The 14,918-nt window shown below is 48.3% G+C and overlaps 1 protein-coding gene across 1 annotated transcript; it reads right to left on the bottom strand.

Moving 5' to 3' along the window:
• Window positions 1-1,071: 1,071 nt before the first annotated feature.
• Window positions 1,072-14,188, bottom strand: RCN1 (reticulocalbin 1). The gene is made up of 6 exons (XM_061201544.1): window positions 13,659-14,188; window positions 8,555-8,748; window positions 7,386-7,564; window positions 5,930-5,990; window positions 3,151-3,350; window positions 1,072-2,260 (listed from the first exon to the last, which is right to left on the bottom strand). The coding sequence occupies exons 1-6, from the start codon at window positions 13,910-13,912 to the stop codon at window positions 2,153-2,155; spliced, it is 996 nt and encodes a 331-aa protein (XP_061057527.1). The 5' UTR covers window positions 13,913-14,188; the 3' UTR covers window positions 1,072-2,152.
• Between the last annotated feature and the right edge of the window lie 730 nt (window positions 14,189-14,918).

Genomic DNA, 14,918 nt, shown 5'->3' with positions numbered 1-14,918 from the left:
TGTCATAGAGCTTATGTTCTAGCTCGGGGAAAGTGGACAACATACAAACAAGATAATGTCAAATGGTACATTTGGTTGAATGGTGGCCCCCCCAAAAGATATATCTACCTCCTAACTCCTGGAACCTGTGAATGTGAGCTTACTTGGAAAAATGGCTTTTTGCAGATGTAATTTAGGATCTAGGATTAGATCACCCTTGACTATCCACGTGGGCCCTAAAGCCAATGAGAAGTGTCCTTATAAGAGACACACAGAGGACAGAGAGAGAGAGAGGAAGAAAAGGCCATAAGATGGAGGCAGAGTGAAGTAATGCAGCCACAGCCAAGGAATGCCTAGAGCCAGCAGAAGCAGGAAGAAGCAAGGAAGGATTCTCCCCTAGAGCATTCAGGAGCCCAGTCCTGCCAACACCTTGATTTCAGACTCCAGCCTGCACCGTGAGTTTCTGTTGTTGAAAGCCACCCTCTCTTGTGGTACTTTGTATGGCAGCCCTAGGAAACAAATATAAATGGCAATAGGTACATACCAAGGGGAAAATAAAACAGGGAAATGAGACGGGGACTCAAATGGGACTGCTACAAATAATGGAGTCGGGAAGGTCCTGCTGAGGAAGTATGTTTTGAGTTACCCCAGTATGTGTGAGATGGGGGTTCCAAATCAGAAGGATAGCAAGTGCAAAAGGCCCAACCTGGAAATGAACTTGGTGTGTTTGAGGACCAGAAACTCAGTGGGGCTGCTATGGGAGGTGAAAGGGAGTGGGGCTGATGAGTTGGGAAGGGACCAGTTGCTATAGGGCCTCCTAGGCCTTGATAAGAAGTCCAGATTTTCCTCCAACTGAAACCTGTCTCTGAAAGGTCTTACCATTAAAATGACCTGCAGGTTCTCTAATTAGCATAGAGAAGTATATATGTATTAAATAAGTAAATATGAATATGTTCTGAACAGTCTAATAGTTGGATTTTTAAAATGCAAAACTTTTATAATCTTACTCATGTCATCTCATCCCACTGTTAAATTCTATATCAACAGTGAATAATGTCACAAATGGTACATGTGAAGTCAAACACCACAGGACACAGTAGAAAATCCTCAGAGGGATCCTTTATTTCATTCACTTTCTCCTTATAAGGTGGAAGTTCAACCTGTAAAAGTTATTTCTTCCAGTTCAGCCAGTGGCTTGGAACACTGCTTTGTCAATTACATGGTGTAAGTGGTCCCGGGGCAGGTCCGAGGGTTGTGGATTCACCAGGACTGGATGAGATGGGTTCCAGAGCTCCACTAAGCAGGCTTTCCTAGGACCCTACTCCCTATTCCTATCAGAGATCAGCAAGGAAATGGATTGGATTTCTATTCACTTTTTCAAAGATCAGATCTGCTTCATTGACATGTCAAGAAAAATTTCTCAAGTATGATAAAGTGTTTACCATTTTCCTATAGTTCTTCAAATGCCTGACATTCAGCTTTTCTCCCTACCTTTAAAATTCCTTTCTTTTTCACATAACCTTTCTTAACTGCTTCTTATTGTAAAAAACAAAGACAAAAACCAAAAAACAAAGATGGGTGGATCTGTTGTGCACATTAGCAGGTCCACATAGAAGAATGCGCAGAGATTTATATGCCATTTACAGTAACAGCTCAGAGTACAAAGTCAAGAAGAAGAATCTGAAATATCAGCCTTGCTCTGAAAGAAGCCTGTGTAGGATGAGATACCACTGAGGCTTAATCAGAATTTTCCCTCACCAATTATTTAACAGTGGCAAATGTAAAAACTCTGCAGTTAAAATACATAGCAGTCACTCCATATACTGCCCTCTCCCCGCTCACCCAACTTCTGAATAATAGGGCTTTTTCAAATTTTATTCCCCTTCAGTTCAAATTTCATGGAAAAAGCTAAAAAGTCATGTTTTAGCAATGTGTCCCCATAGAGCATTGCAATTTACCAAGATTTTAATGTGTTTGGACAGAAACCTTACTCAAAGATCAGTGATGACTATTTTCCAGCAAATATTGAGTAAAAAATAATTTTAACCCCAATCTGAGGTGATAAACTTGCTTTTTTGGGGGACACAACTGCTGTAAATGAGACAATTGTAGCAATTATCCAGGACAATAAAAGAAAGCCTATGACAGTCTGTCATATTCTGGTGAATGTGCATCAAAGCTCATCATGGTTTTTGGTGAGATCTTCCCCATAATTAGTAGCCTGACTTCCAACAAACATGTTCCAGTTGTCCAAGATCTCCTCTTTACTGAGCTTTTCATCCTGTAGGAGAGAAAAAAGAGCTCTGTCACAGAAACTCTGGTCACTCTGAGTCATCACAGCATGAAGCTCATGTTATTTCATTGACCTGCAACATTTAAAATATTACATTTCATAATAAGCTACTAGGTACCTCCTTCATCTACCATCACTGCCCTGCAAAACCCCAAATTGGAACAGCCTCCTGCTCCAAAAGCTGTGCTAAAATATATCAGAAAAGTCCTCAAGAAATTGAGAAGCCAGAGTCTAGTTATGTCTACACACAATGCTGGCATTCCCAAGACAGGCCCCGAAGAATTCTACTTCCCTTTTATGGCTTGACTGCAAAACTTGACTGTCTCCCGAGACTTTGCAGCTGTGATCAAAATGGGAAGAGGCAGGACTTCTTTCTAAATCTTATTTATTTATTTATTTGGATACTGACCAATAGATATTGGCTCGGAGCCAGCACGGTGAGCTGGCCTGAGGATGCCTAGACTTTAATGTGATGGGCTTCCTTCTGCCTCACATGCTGCAGGTGTCTGATGAGTGTCCGCTGACTGAATGAATGCATGAACAAGCTTGTCCTAGGGCAACACAGGGCACACCTCTTAAATCCATGCCTGCCCACAGCCAACAAAGTGACCGGTTCTGCGATCCTAGGAGATGGCAGTGAACGTTAAGTGTGACCCACAGCAGACTCTCCGGGAACAGGAACATCTGGGCCTAATGAGCTCACCGTGGGTTATCACGGTGTTGGCTCAAGTTCACAGGTCTCTGATGTAGGGCAGGAATGAGAGAAGTCAATGAGGACACGGCCACATGGGCCAAGGCAAACATCAAAGAAGCAAACAGAACCAATCTTATGTAAACTGTCTCCCTTCAAGGAATGATTCCAGAGGATGGTGAAATACCTTGTTTTTGTCCGACTCATACACCAGGTGCCTGGCCTCAGCCTGTGCGTGGTCATAGTCTTGTGGGAGGATCCAGTGGCGAATCTCATCTTTGTCCAGCTTCCCGTCCTTGTTCAGATCTCGGAATTCATTAAACTGCTCCCGTTCTGACAGCACCCAGTCTGGCTCAGGGCCATTCTCCTCGTGGGAAAACATATCAGCTGGAAGGAAAGGCTGTTCTTGGTTATAAAGACAACTGGGAGGGTAAGTCCAAGAAAACCTGACCTCTAGCAATCAAGACACCTAACCAGACACCTGGGGGCAGTCTCTTGGGTAAATAATGCAATGATTTATCCACTACGAAGGCCGCTTAGTGGGCGAGAAAGAACTGTGCTTGGGAGCCAGATGAATCCTGGCTTTTGACTTAGTTCAGTGCCTCGTCTGTAAAGTGGAGACAATAACTTATTACTCAGAAGGTTATTATGAAGGTCAAATGTGAAAGCCCTCTACAACCCAGCCTGGAACTATACAGGTGAAAACTAATAACAATGACCAATATCAGCACTTTCTATGGTCCAGATGCTGTGTAAAGCACATACTTTTTTAAATTTGATTTTTCATTACAATCCTATGAAGTTAGGTGTCGTTATTCCCACTTTATAGATGAAAACACCGAGGCACAGCCTTAACCCAAGGACCCACAGCTAGTATGAGAATGTAGTAGGCTACACAGGAACATGGGCACTCTGCTTCCAACCCATAGTCTTAACCAATGTGTTTACTACTATTGTTGTTTATATCATTTCCAAGGGGCTTTCACATATATTTTATTTCATCCTTATAGCAATTTTACAAGATAGATAAATATCCTTATTTTAGAAAATGGCAGGGAAAGGAAAAAGAAGGCAAAGTTTATCCATTGTTTGCTAAGCCACTAGATCTTCTTGGAAAAAAGAGATACCCTGAGGGCAATTTCTCTTTTGATGGAAACAGCTTGGAAATGTCAGGTGGTAGAGACAGTAGGTAGTGAATGAAGGAAAAAGAGAGGCAAGACCCTGGGTTCAGCTACAAGTAGACCCACACCATCCTGGAAACATGGGTGCTGTGTCTTCCCATTTTACAGATAAGGAAACTGAGGCTTATACTGAGTGATTACACAACTCCCACAGGGTCACACAGCTAGTAAGCGGAGAAGCCAGGACTCTTAATTCCAGTGTTCTTCCCACTACACTACATCACCAGCGGTTTCCACTCGTCTCTGCCTGCTGAGAAGGCTCCTCCATAAATGAAGTCACTTGCTAGACAAGTCTGGACATCCGGTCTCTCTGACTGCAAGTCATTCAGAATTCAGTTTTTAAGAACAATGCGCCCACCTCCCTCTCTGCCAGTGTAAAGAATGGAATGTTTCTTTTAGGCAAAGCCACTCAAAGAGTTTGCCCCTGACTTTGTACCCTTTCAATGCAGATCAGGAGGAGGGTGGGGAGAGCACATATTTTTAATCCAAAGCGCTACATCGTTTTAATCAGTCAGCCTTCCCTGTCAGTCTAATTCCGCCACCACTGTCAAGGTGTCCGGGGCTCTGAACCTTCCCGCACACGCATGTGTACCAGGCCTGAGGCAGGCTCTGCTGCCTGCACTGATGACGGGGCTGTCAGCATTGGTTATTCTACAAAGAAAGGTAGTGCCACCGAGATGGCTTTAATTACTGTGGCGAGAGCTGCCCGTCTGATACCACAGACAGAGGGGGACAGCGTTTGCTTCTTCAGACCAAATATAATTCCAAATGATTAGAAGAAACTTTGCTCTTCATTACAGAAGGCACTTATTCTTCTGTATGGGGTGGCAAAGTAATACAACCACACACCAGAGACTGATGGCAACACGGGCTCTTCTTTTACGTTGAAAGGTAATTAACTGCCTCTGTTAAATATCTGCACAAAAATTATATCCATCCCATCCTTCAAATGATTTTGCAGCTTTTACTTTAGTGAGACTTGGGAAAAGAAGAGCTATCACGAGAAGGTGGCCTGCAGCTGGGGCCACGTGCCAAAGCGCTGAAGTAGCCGCCGCTGAGGATCAAATGGAAATACCCATGCTGCCTTCTCTAGTCCTTCACGCTGGGAGCGCTCCTGGGCGGCGTCTGACTCGGGGCACTAATTGGAGCCCCATTCAGCCAGGGCTCAGTTACCTGCAAACACACTTCTTGATGTTGCTTAAGTGGAGCCCTTCAGAACAAAAAACTAGGAACAGTACTCCCAATGAAAGACCAAAAGCCAGAGGCGTAAGACGGCTATATTATGGGGCCATCGTGCACTTTGTAAGAGGATTTACCTAAGAAGGAATGCCTTTCTGCAGAGAACTCGGGCATGTCAACAGTTCTGTTGACCACAGCTCCGCCCACCCAGTTTCTAGGCCCCGCTGGCTAACAGTCTGTTGTAAAGTCTGTCCCCTGAGACTGTCCGCTCTAGCTTCACTGTACATCTTTGGGATCTCCAGTCCCATTTCGCAAAGGTAGAACGACACAGTGTGATGAAGGGCACCTCTCAGAGCCATGGGATCAACTGCTGGCCAGCCCTGGGGTGCGGCCAGCCTTTTGGGCTCTTCTCCACTAGGAATGCCTCCCTGAATCTGCACCGCGAGGGCTGGTGTAACAAGCCCCTCTCGCTGGGAAGTCACAGGAGTGACACCTACAGACTTGCAGCTGCTGCTGAAAGAGTCATCTGAGGAAAGCAGCCAGCCATGTGGGTGGAGGATGCTGCCCAGCTGGGACAGTGGAGCAGGCCTCCAGGCCAGCACTTACCAATATACTCATCCTGATCCACAAAGCCATCCCCGTTCTTGTCGATGTCCTCCAGCGTTTCCTAGGAAGCAAAGGGGGGAATTGTAAAAGCAGCACCCTCTCTGCAATTGAAAATGTACTGACAAGCCCAGAGGTACTCTAATTGTATCAGGAAGCCCTGCCAGGTCAACCGTCTCCACCCTCCAGCCAGATCATCTCTGTGTACTGTGAGGAACCCAGCTTGAGAACCACTGGACTAAAATGATCACAGAGATTCCAGTGCTAACTGGACCATGAACACCGAGTTGGTGTCAGAAAAATATGGAACTGTGGGCAATTAGAAAATAAAAGTATATCTGACTTTCGAATGTATTATGTTGTGTATTTAGTATCAATACATTTGACTTAACTAGGTTTTTTGCTAAGGTGAGTAATTAAATGAGTCTACTGTCCATTGTCACAGAAACTCAAAGGCATCCCGAAGAAAATGGCCAACCTGAGAACAGAGCCAATCCAGAAGCCCATAATCCACTTTCCCATCTTCATTGTCTTCTGGCAGATTAGCTATCATTAAGTGGATGTTGGGTGGTAAAAAGGAATGATTCTTAGAGCCACTGCCCAGTCCTTGGGGTCACTGTGGTCATAAGGATGAAGCATGAGGCAAGAATGAACCCATCCACAACTGGGTAACTAAAATAGTCCAGAGCTGGTTGTCTCCCAGCATCAAAACAATTGGAACTGCCTTGGGATATCTGCCCAGAAAACAGGTGATGGCATTTATTTTACTGTTGTGGAAAATGAAGGCAGGTGGGACCCAACAAGACACTGGAAAGCAAATACACTCCAAGAGGAGCATCCTTTCCAAGCATGGTCCGACTTTAAGTTTCCATATGATTTAATAGTACAATGCATTCCATTTCTGAGTCTTTTTGTTGTTCCCTCAGAGCTGACAAATAGGACAGAGGCTAGCTAGTTGCTCACTAAACGCATTTGTTCTTTCTGGGCACACATCTAGACTGCATTCCCCTGCCTTGTCATATGTAGGAGGAGCCCTCGGAGCAGTAAAGGCAGGCCATGCCTCCTCGTCAGTCCTTCTCTTCTTCTATCTACCAGCTGGTAGTGGCCAGGATGACCTCAAAGCCACAGGATGGTGGAGGACAAGATGGAAGTAGACTGGGAGCCTGACAACACTTGGAGAAGAACTGCCCAGGAGATCCACCTGACCGGGACCGTCTGCCCGGGACTGGATATAACCTTCGATTGTGTTAAATGACTGGGATTGGGGGCTACTTGCTACGGCAGCTACCCTGCCCTGACTAATCTCCTGGGTACACAGGTATTCCGGTGTATTCCACTTCAGGGTCCTTGTCCCATTCCCTTCAGGCTGAAGAACGTTCTCACTTTGCAAGAAGGGACAAGGTTTCCGTGCAGCTTTCGTCCTGGTCTTTTGCCACCGCAGGCTCTTTCTATATCTTACCAAAACCACAATTTCCTTCATATGCTCAAACTCCTCAGGGTGCAAAAAGGCGGTGAACTCCTCCCGGGTGGCTGTCTGGTCACCATCGAGGTCTGCAGCCTTGAACCTTCTCTCATCACGTGGCAGCATTTTTTTAAAGGTGTGATGATCTGAAGTATCATGAAACTCTGTGGGGTTTCCTGCAGGATGTACACAGAAACATGAAAACGGGGCTCCTAAGGCGTTTTCTTCCAGATCACTCCTCCTTCACGCCAAATGGTACATAAAAGACAAAAGGTCTTGACCTATCGACTTCTTTGAAACATTTTATTTCAGAATGCCTCTAGTGTCTGTCCCTCCATACCACCATACAATCCATGCCCTAAAGACTTGTTAGGGGCATTACAGCAAGCGGTGAAATGCATAGGCTTGAGACCATATTAATGCCATACTTCTCTCTGCAGAACCCTACTTTCATCATATTCTTTGATCCACAACATACAGAGGCTCCCTAGTACCCAGGACATCTATTCTAAATGTTCCTTTGACTCTTTTCAAGACCTCTCTTAATCTGGCTGGGAGTGTATGTGTCTTTGGTTCTCCTCAGGCCTGTCCCCCCTCGGCTCTGCCAGGCACCCAGCGGGTCTGCACCCAGTGCTGGGCACACACCCCCTCCATCATTCCCCCAAAACAAGCATGACTTATGTCCAAACCCTGCCCACTGCTGAATGCATTGTTGCACCTTTGCCCCTCCAGCTGACCCACCCTCCCCACCCGTCTCTATCTCTCCAGATACAAATCCATTCTTTAAGGCCCAGTTCCCAAACCACCCTCCACCAGGAAACCTTCCTGGACTGTTCCAGCTTACTCGGTCCTTGCTACCTGAAACTCGGCAGCATTCTGAAACTGTAACACAAAACATGCTTCCTCTCTGCCTTGTTCTCTGGGTGTACCTCTGAGACTGTAAGCTCAGGTTAGGCAGCAGTTTATTTTTGATTAGACCCTTGCCCCCTTCCACCTACAAGTTCACTCACAGTAAGCAACTTGGTGTATTCTCGGTAAGCAGAGCAGGATGTTACACAAGCAGTTTTTACTTAGGAGGTTGAGACGTCTCCCCAAAGGGGGTAGATATGATGAGACAGTAGAGTTTCCCACAAGAAGCTTGTAATCACTCTTGCAGCGCCTCTTACCTAGGTAGTAACCGTAGGTGGCTTGTTTGTATTCTTCCCAGGAAATTTTATCATCTTTGTCCCGATCATAATCCTTCCAGACTTTGGCGACATTATCGTAGATGTACCTTTTCTGCACTCGTTTGATCCAGGTTTTCAGCTCCTCGGTGGTGACAAAGCCATCCCCATCACTGTCAATTCGATCGACAATCTTCCTGTAGTTAAAAAAAACCCCACAAGGCTATTATCAAGACTTGTGTGATCCTGTTCCAGAAAGAGATCAAACACCTGCAGAATCTAAGATGCATAAATGCTAAAATAAAATTAATGATCCGACGGTGCTGGAAAGGATCTTGAAGTTTACCTTTTCCAAGGATGATATGCCTTCCCCACAACCACCCAATGCCAATGGCAGACACTACTAGTGGATCAGGCCCTTCTGTCCTGATAAAAAACCTTGATGTGGCCTCAGAATCCTTCTCAACACAGCGCTCTGCAGAAACTGAGTGAGTTGATTTGTCAGATGAAACCTAGCAGTCTTCCCTGATATAGTCTAACTCCCTCATTTTAGAGTAATGAGGGAGTATTTGGTACCACTGGGGTAAGAATCCATGTCCTCTGGCTCTAAGCCCAATGAAAAAGATGGAAGATTCTAACTAAACCAACCAAAAAATAAGTGGGTTTATTTATTTATTTATTTTTTAATCTCACCACTTTGGATTCAAAGACTTGAAACTTAAAGCAGGAGGAGACCAGATCTTGGACAAAGCAGAAAATGTCAGGGATGAGGGGCTTCCCTGGTGGTGCAGTGGTTAAGAATCCGCCTGCCAATGCAGAGGACACGGGTTCGAGCCCTGGTCCGGGAAGATCCCACATGCCGCAGAGCAACTAAGCCCGCGCGCCACAACTACTAGGCCTGTGCTCTAGAGCACACGAGCCACAACTACTGAGCCCTCGCACCTAGAGCCCATGCTCTGCAACAAGAGAAGCCACTGCAATGAGAAGCCTGTGCACCGCAACGAAGAGTAGCCCCTGCTCACCACAACTAGGGAAAGCCCACGCGCAGCAACGAAGACCCAACACAGCCAAAAAAAAAAAAAAGTCAGGGATGAAAGAGCCTTGACATTTTAGAACCTATTCAAGAAACTTGACCAGCTAAGCAGCTGCAGGAGCCTCAACCCCTTGCTCTTAGGGTGAAGACCCCTATGCCCACTGGCATCTCCTGCTCCACAGCTGGCCCAGGTTCCAGCAATTCCCCACTGGACTTCACTAAGGCACCCCAAACCCCTGTCTGGAGCAAACTTCAGGCTGGGAACTCAACAGTGTCCATCTCTAGGCCAAAGGGCCCCAAGCTAGGGATGCCATCCCTGAAGGGAACTTCAAAGACACCTGCAAGCTATTTCCGATGTTTAAGAAAGTTTTACCCTAGTAGTCCATTTACCTGGGATGATGTCATACAGGCTAATTAGGGATTTGTTTCTTTGCTTTGGGATGGAATTTTATCTTTCTTACTGTGAACAGAAGTTCAAATCGGCAATTACTCTTTGATCAATTAGAAATGGAAATGAATTCATTAGCACTTAAATCTCCATCTCCTACCGGAACCCGGGTAGCCCAAGCTCCCCTTTCTCAGGAAGGTGTAAACTTTACTAACAGCTTTGACTTGTCCCTTCATTTGCAATTTTAACAGGTCTCAAGACCAAAAGACTAAACCTCAAGTATCTTCCTTCCAGGAAACCACAGCTAGATACAAAGCAGAATTCTTTCAACACAGTGCAGTGTTCAGCCTACCTACTGTGCGCCAGACACTGCTCCAGTCCTGGGGACACAGTGGTGACATGCCCATCGGTTATCCAAAGCTAACCGAGAAGCAAAATCTCAAACCAGCAAAGACCAAACGATATACAACCTGTATATCAGACAGTATACAACCTGTTTTTGTGGAAAGGACAGCATCTAATCTATGCCAAAGAAACACGTAGTGGGACCTCAATAAATATTTGTTGGAAGCATATATAATCTTAACCTCTCTCTTTAAAAATCTCAAACATGAGCTATAGGGAAAGGAGGCTATGACGTAAATAAACCAAACGCTATAATCAGAACACCTGGACCCTAGTCCTGTGTGATCTTGGGCAAATGACTTGACTCTCTGAGTCTCAGTTTCCCCAACTGTAAATGGAACACCTACTTTACAAGGAATGTTGTGAGGAATAGAGGAGAGAATGTGTGCCTTTCCTCACTAAGGATGACAATCCCCACCACAGGTGGATGGAGAACTCAACAAACAGGTAACAGGTAATGGAAGTAAGCAAAGCGTCCAGGGAGCCCGGGGATCCCCTGACAGCTGCCAACAAGGCTGCCCAGCTCTGCTTCAGACAATGACTGCCTCATGGAAAAATGGGCCATGGGTGTCAAGAGAAGCCGGAAATCGGGGGCTGTATGTGAAATCGCTTTGATGTTAAATCGTGGCAAGTAATTTACATTTTTTTCTCAGACTGCGCAGCACATTTGTGACTGCATGAAGCCTCTGGGTCCCCACTTTTTTTTTTTTTTGTCTTCAGGGGCCTTAGAGCTGTCATGTTTTCAGAATCTATGGGCAGATGGTGGTGACAAAGCTGCCTGGATCCAGTCGTGCTCCTGCCTCTGCAGTCCGGACTTGGAGGGGGCTGTTGCACCAGGAGCTGTGGACAGACAAATGGCTTCTCACGCTCTGCCAGTCCCATACTGCACCCATCATTTCCAACGCTCCAGCCTCCTCTGCATTTAGCCCAGATTTACCTTAGAGGTGAGCGGTGTGTCCACTACCCATCCAGCGGCTCAAGGCCAGAGAACGGATGCCACCCTCGATTGCCCCCTTCTCTCCCCCACCCCGACGTTGAGCCAAAAGCAAGCGCTGCCAGTTCCACCTCCACCGTGGCTCTGGGTTTACCCTCTCCCGCTGTGCCTGATTTAGGCGCTCACGGCCACCCTGTGTCCCTGGTCTTGCCATCCGTGCCTCAGTTATGTTCTCTGCCCTACTGCCAGTCCAACTTACCTAATAAATTTTTGGGATGATGACATTTCTACCATGTACAGAATAACGTCTAATCTCCACCTCACAGAGGTCCTCCCTGCTCTGCCCTTGGCCTCCTCGCCACTCCCACCTCCCACTTTTCCTGCCCTGTCCCTTTACTGTCCCAACACCCCGAATCCACAAGAACAGATTTCAAAACCTGTATAAGCAGGCTGTTCTCTCTTCAGTATGCCTTTCCCTGCTCATACGCCAGGTAACCTTTGAGTCATGCCACAAGCTCTGGTCAGGTGACATCCCAAACCCCCAAGTTACTTTCTCCAACCCGAAGCCTTAGGGAGCTCCTTCTCCTAGATGTGGTCATTGTGGCTTTTACATGCCACCATCACAGCAATTATGCATAGCATCTGCTTGAATCTCTCTCCTCCGCATATGATTATAAGTACTTTATGGCCTAGAACATAAGGTTTTATCTTTGTAGTTGTCAGGTATCTAACACGGTGCCTGGAACACAGTAGCCATTCAAATGTTTGTTGCATGAATAAATGAATGCAGGTTGACATATACACACTATTATGTATAAAATATATAACTTATAAGAACCTGCTGTATAAAAAAATAAATAAAATAAAATTCAAAAAAAATGAATGAATGCAGCTAAGGTGTTCATACAAGGGTCAAATGCAGACCAACTCCATTACCACTTGCTCATCACCACTTGCTCTCTTACTCATCATGATGAAGGCATTAAACTGGAAGCCTTACGACTGAAAACTGGAGTTCCCTACTCCAATCCCTCAAACCTCTCCTCCTCCTTCTCCCTGGTGACAAATGGCTGCCACCTGGGGCCCCAGAATAAATCAGCTTCCAAGTGCCTCAAAGCAATACAATGGACTGAACTCATCAATGGCTCCCTTTGTTAAAGCCCAAACTAGAAGAGAAAGTACTTCTCTGCAAAATAAAAGGTGATTGTTGGGAGGTGACTTTGAAGTTCAAAGATCTTTTTATCAGAGCAGGCAGATGGTGCACCTACACAATAGGTATAATTTAGCCTCATATTCTAACCAGCCACATTGGCCTTTGGTAGCCCCCATCAGCACAAGGATGGCTGTGTTCCTTTTTTGTGTAGCAGGCCAGAAAGACCCTCCACCCCCAGGAACCAGATTCCCGGAGGCCTGGTGCCCAGTAGGCAGGGCTCTTGGGACCCTCCCTAGATGGGTCTCCATCTGGGATCAGGCTGACTGCTGATTCCTCTGTGAAAGGGTTCCCAGATACCTTTGCACAAAGCTCAAGTGTCTCCCCAGGGGCTGCGGAGAGGGTGCACTGAGATGTACTCAAGTTTTGTTTCCCAGGTTTGGTTCCTGACTCAACTGCCTTCAACAGTGAAATTCACAACCTGTCACCACACCACCCTCCAGCTTTTTGCCCTCAGCTGCCAAAAGACTGGGTGCCTCTGCTGCCATCAGAAACTGCTGGAAACAGAAAGGAGGGGACCAGTTTCCATTTCCACTCCCCATCCCCAAATGCCCCTCCCTTCTTAACAACAGGATTTTTATACCCCTTACTTCCGATATTGGGGCGATTAAGCAGAAGGCAAGAACACCCCAGTCCGGGCCCAGGGACATAGGCCAGGAATCAACCCTCTCCTTCGGCTGCCCCCTCATCTTTTACCCTTTAATGATAATCCTTGAGACCTTAGCAGTGTCTCATGCCCTCCTCTCTTGGAATGCGGGGGTAAGAGAGAAACCGGGAGAGTGGGGAAGAACTCATGTCACTAAAAGGCCACCGTGGACAAATTCTTCTTTTGTACGCTCTCTCCCCTCCCTTCTGATGCAACCCAGGGGAGGGGGCGGGCCCTGGCCGTCCTGGCTCCCGCGACCGCTGCCACGTTCTCGCCTCCCCGCGGGAAGCCACCCCGGCCCCGGCGGCGATCAGCACGCAGGGTCCCGGCGCCCGCGGGCAACTCTGCCCCAGCTCAGCCGCCGGGCCCGCCGGGCCCCCGCCCTTGGGTCCCGGCGCCCGATTTCTCTTTCGCTTTGCGGCTGGCGGTCCGCGCGGCTCCCGCGCGAGTGGCCCCGCGGGCACCTGCGGAGCCCCCGAGCGCGGCCTCACCCCAGCCTCTCCTTGCTCTCCTCCGAGGTGAGCTGGTCGAAGGTCTTGGAGTCCTCCTTGCCCAGGAAGGCCTCGTGGTCGTACTGGAAGCTCTGGTTGTCCTCGGGCGGCCGCTCGCCCAGCTCCGAGTCGGGCCGCACCACGCGCTCCTTGCGCACCGTGGGCTTGGCCCGCAGCGCCGGGGGCGCCAGCACCAGCGCCAGCAGCAGCCCCATGGCCAGCCCCAGGTGGCGAACGCGGCCGCCGCGCGCCATCGTCGGGAGCGGAGAGCGGCCCGCGGGGAGGGACCGAGCGAGCGATGAGAGCGGCGGCTCGGGAATGCGTGCTCGGAGCGAGCGCGGCGGCGGCGGCGGCTGCGGCGGCGGGGCTGCGGACAGCGCGAGGAGGGAGGGGACGGGCCGGCCCCTCGGCCAGCGCCCGCCCCGTGCCAGAGCGGAGGGGCGCGCCCCAGGCGGCGGTCAGGGGAGCGCCGGCGGCCCTGCTCACGCGCCCATTGGCCGCCGGGCTGCGGAGGGAAGCCGGGGCCGCGGAGCCACGTCGCCCGCCCGGGTGGTGGGCGCAGGGATCGGATTTCGCCTCGGCCCCTCCCCGCGATCTCGTCGCGAGGGGCGGGCCCAGGCGGACTGGGCTGGGGACTGGCGGGCTGGTAAGAAGACCGGGAAGTTCTTTGTCAAGCAACAGATGTTCGGGGTAAAATTCCCTCTCCCCTTTCGGTTCCAGAGAACTGAACGGAGGGAGGCGCTGGCTCTACCCAACTTCCAGCTGGGAGCCCGAATCTCAGCCCCAGACGCCGCCCCAAGAAGTGCTCTTAAAACAAATTCAACCCCACTTACCCAAACTTGGAGTGTGGTTAGAAACGCAAAGAGACTGGAAGGAGACCCGGGTGGGCGAGGTCTCCTAGAAACAAGGGTCGCAAACTCAAATGTGGAGGAGGGCCAAGCAGATGACGTCAACATGACGAGAGACCATCTAAACAGAGCAGTCCTGTGCACTCCGGCTGCCAGCAGGAGTGCAGGCCCCAAGTTGGCAGATGGTCTCAAAAGAAGTCAGGATCTCGGATGTCTGCTTTCATTTCTAAAGGATGGCAACTCACTGTACAAAAGGACTACATGTCTTAAACAAATCTTGTCTGTACGTTGAATCCGGAGTAATGCTACCGCTATAGAGAAGCTCTGTAGAACTTTATGCAGGGATGAAACGTTCTATATCTGGGCTGTCCAATAGGGAGTGGCTACTGAGCACACTTGACAGGTAGCTAGT

This window comes from Eubalaena glacialis, chromosome 10 (genome assembly GCF_028564815.1).
Source record: "Eubalaena glacialis isolate mEubGla1 chromosome 10, mEubGla1.1.hap2.+ XY, whole genome shotgun sequence".
Classification (NCBI taxonomy): domain Eukaryota; kingdom Metazoa; phylum Chordata; class Mammalia; order Artiodactyla; family Balaenidae; genus Eubalaena; species Eubalaena glacialis.
This window is presented reverse-complemented; position numbering and strand designations above follow the sequence as displayed.

Bases quoted from the DNA above. Each gene is read 5' to 3' on its own strand.
- RCN1 (XM_061201544.1), bottom strand. From the start codon at position 13,912: ATGGCGCGCGGCGGCCGCGTTCGCCACCTGGGGCTGGCCATGGGGCTG. The intron at 8,749-13,658 runs GTGAGGCCGCGC...TTTTAACTACAG, and splicing joins GAGAGCAAGGAGAGGCTGGG to GAAGATTGTCGATCGAATTG. The intron at 3,351-5,929 runs GTAAGTGCTGGC...CTTTCCTTCCAG, and splicing joins GGATCAGGATGAGTATATTG to CTGATATGTTTTCCCACGAG.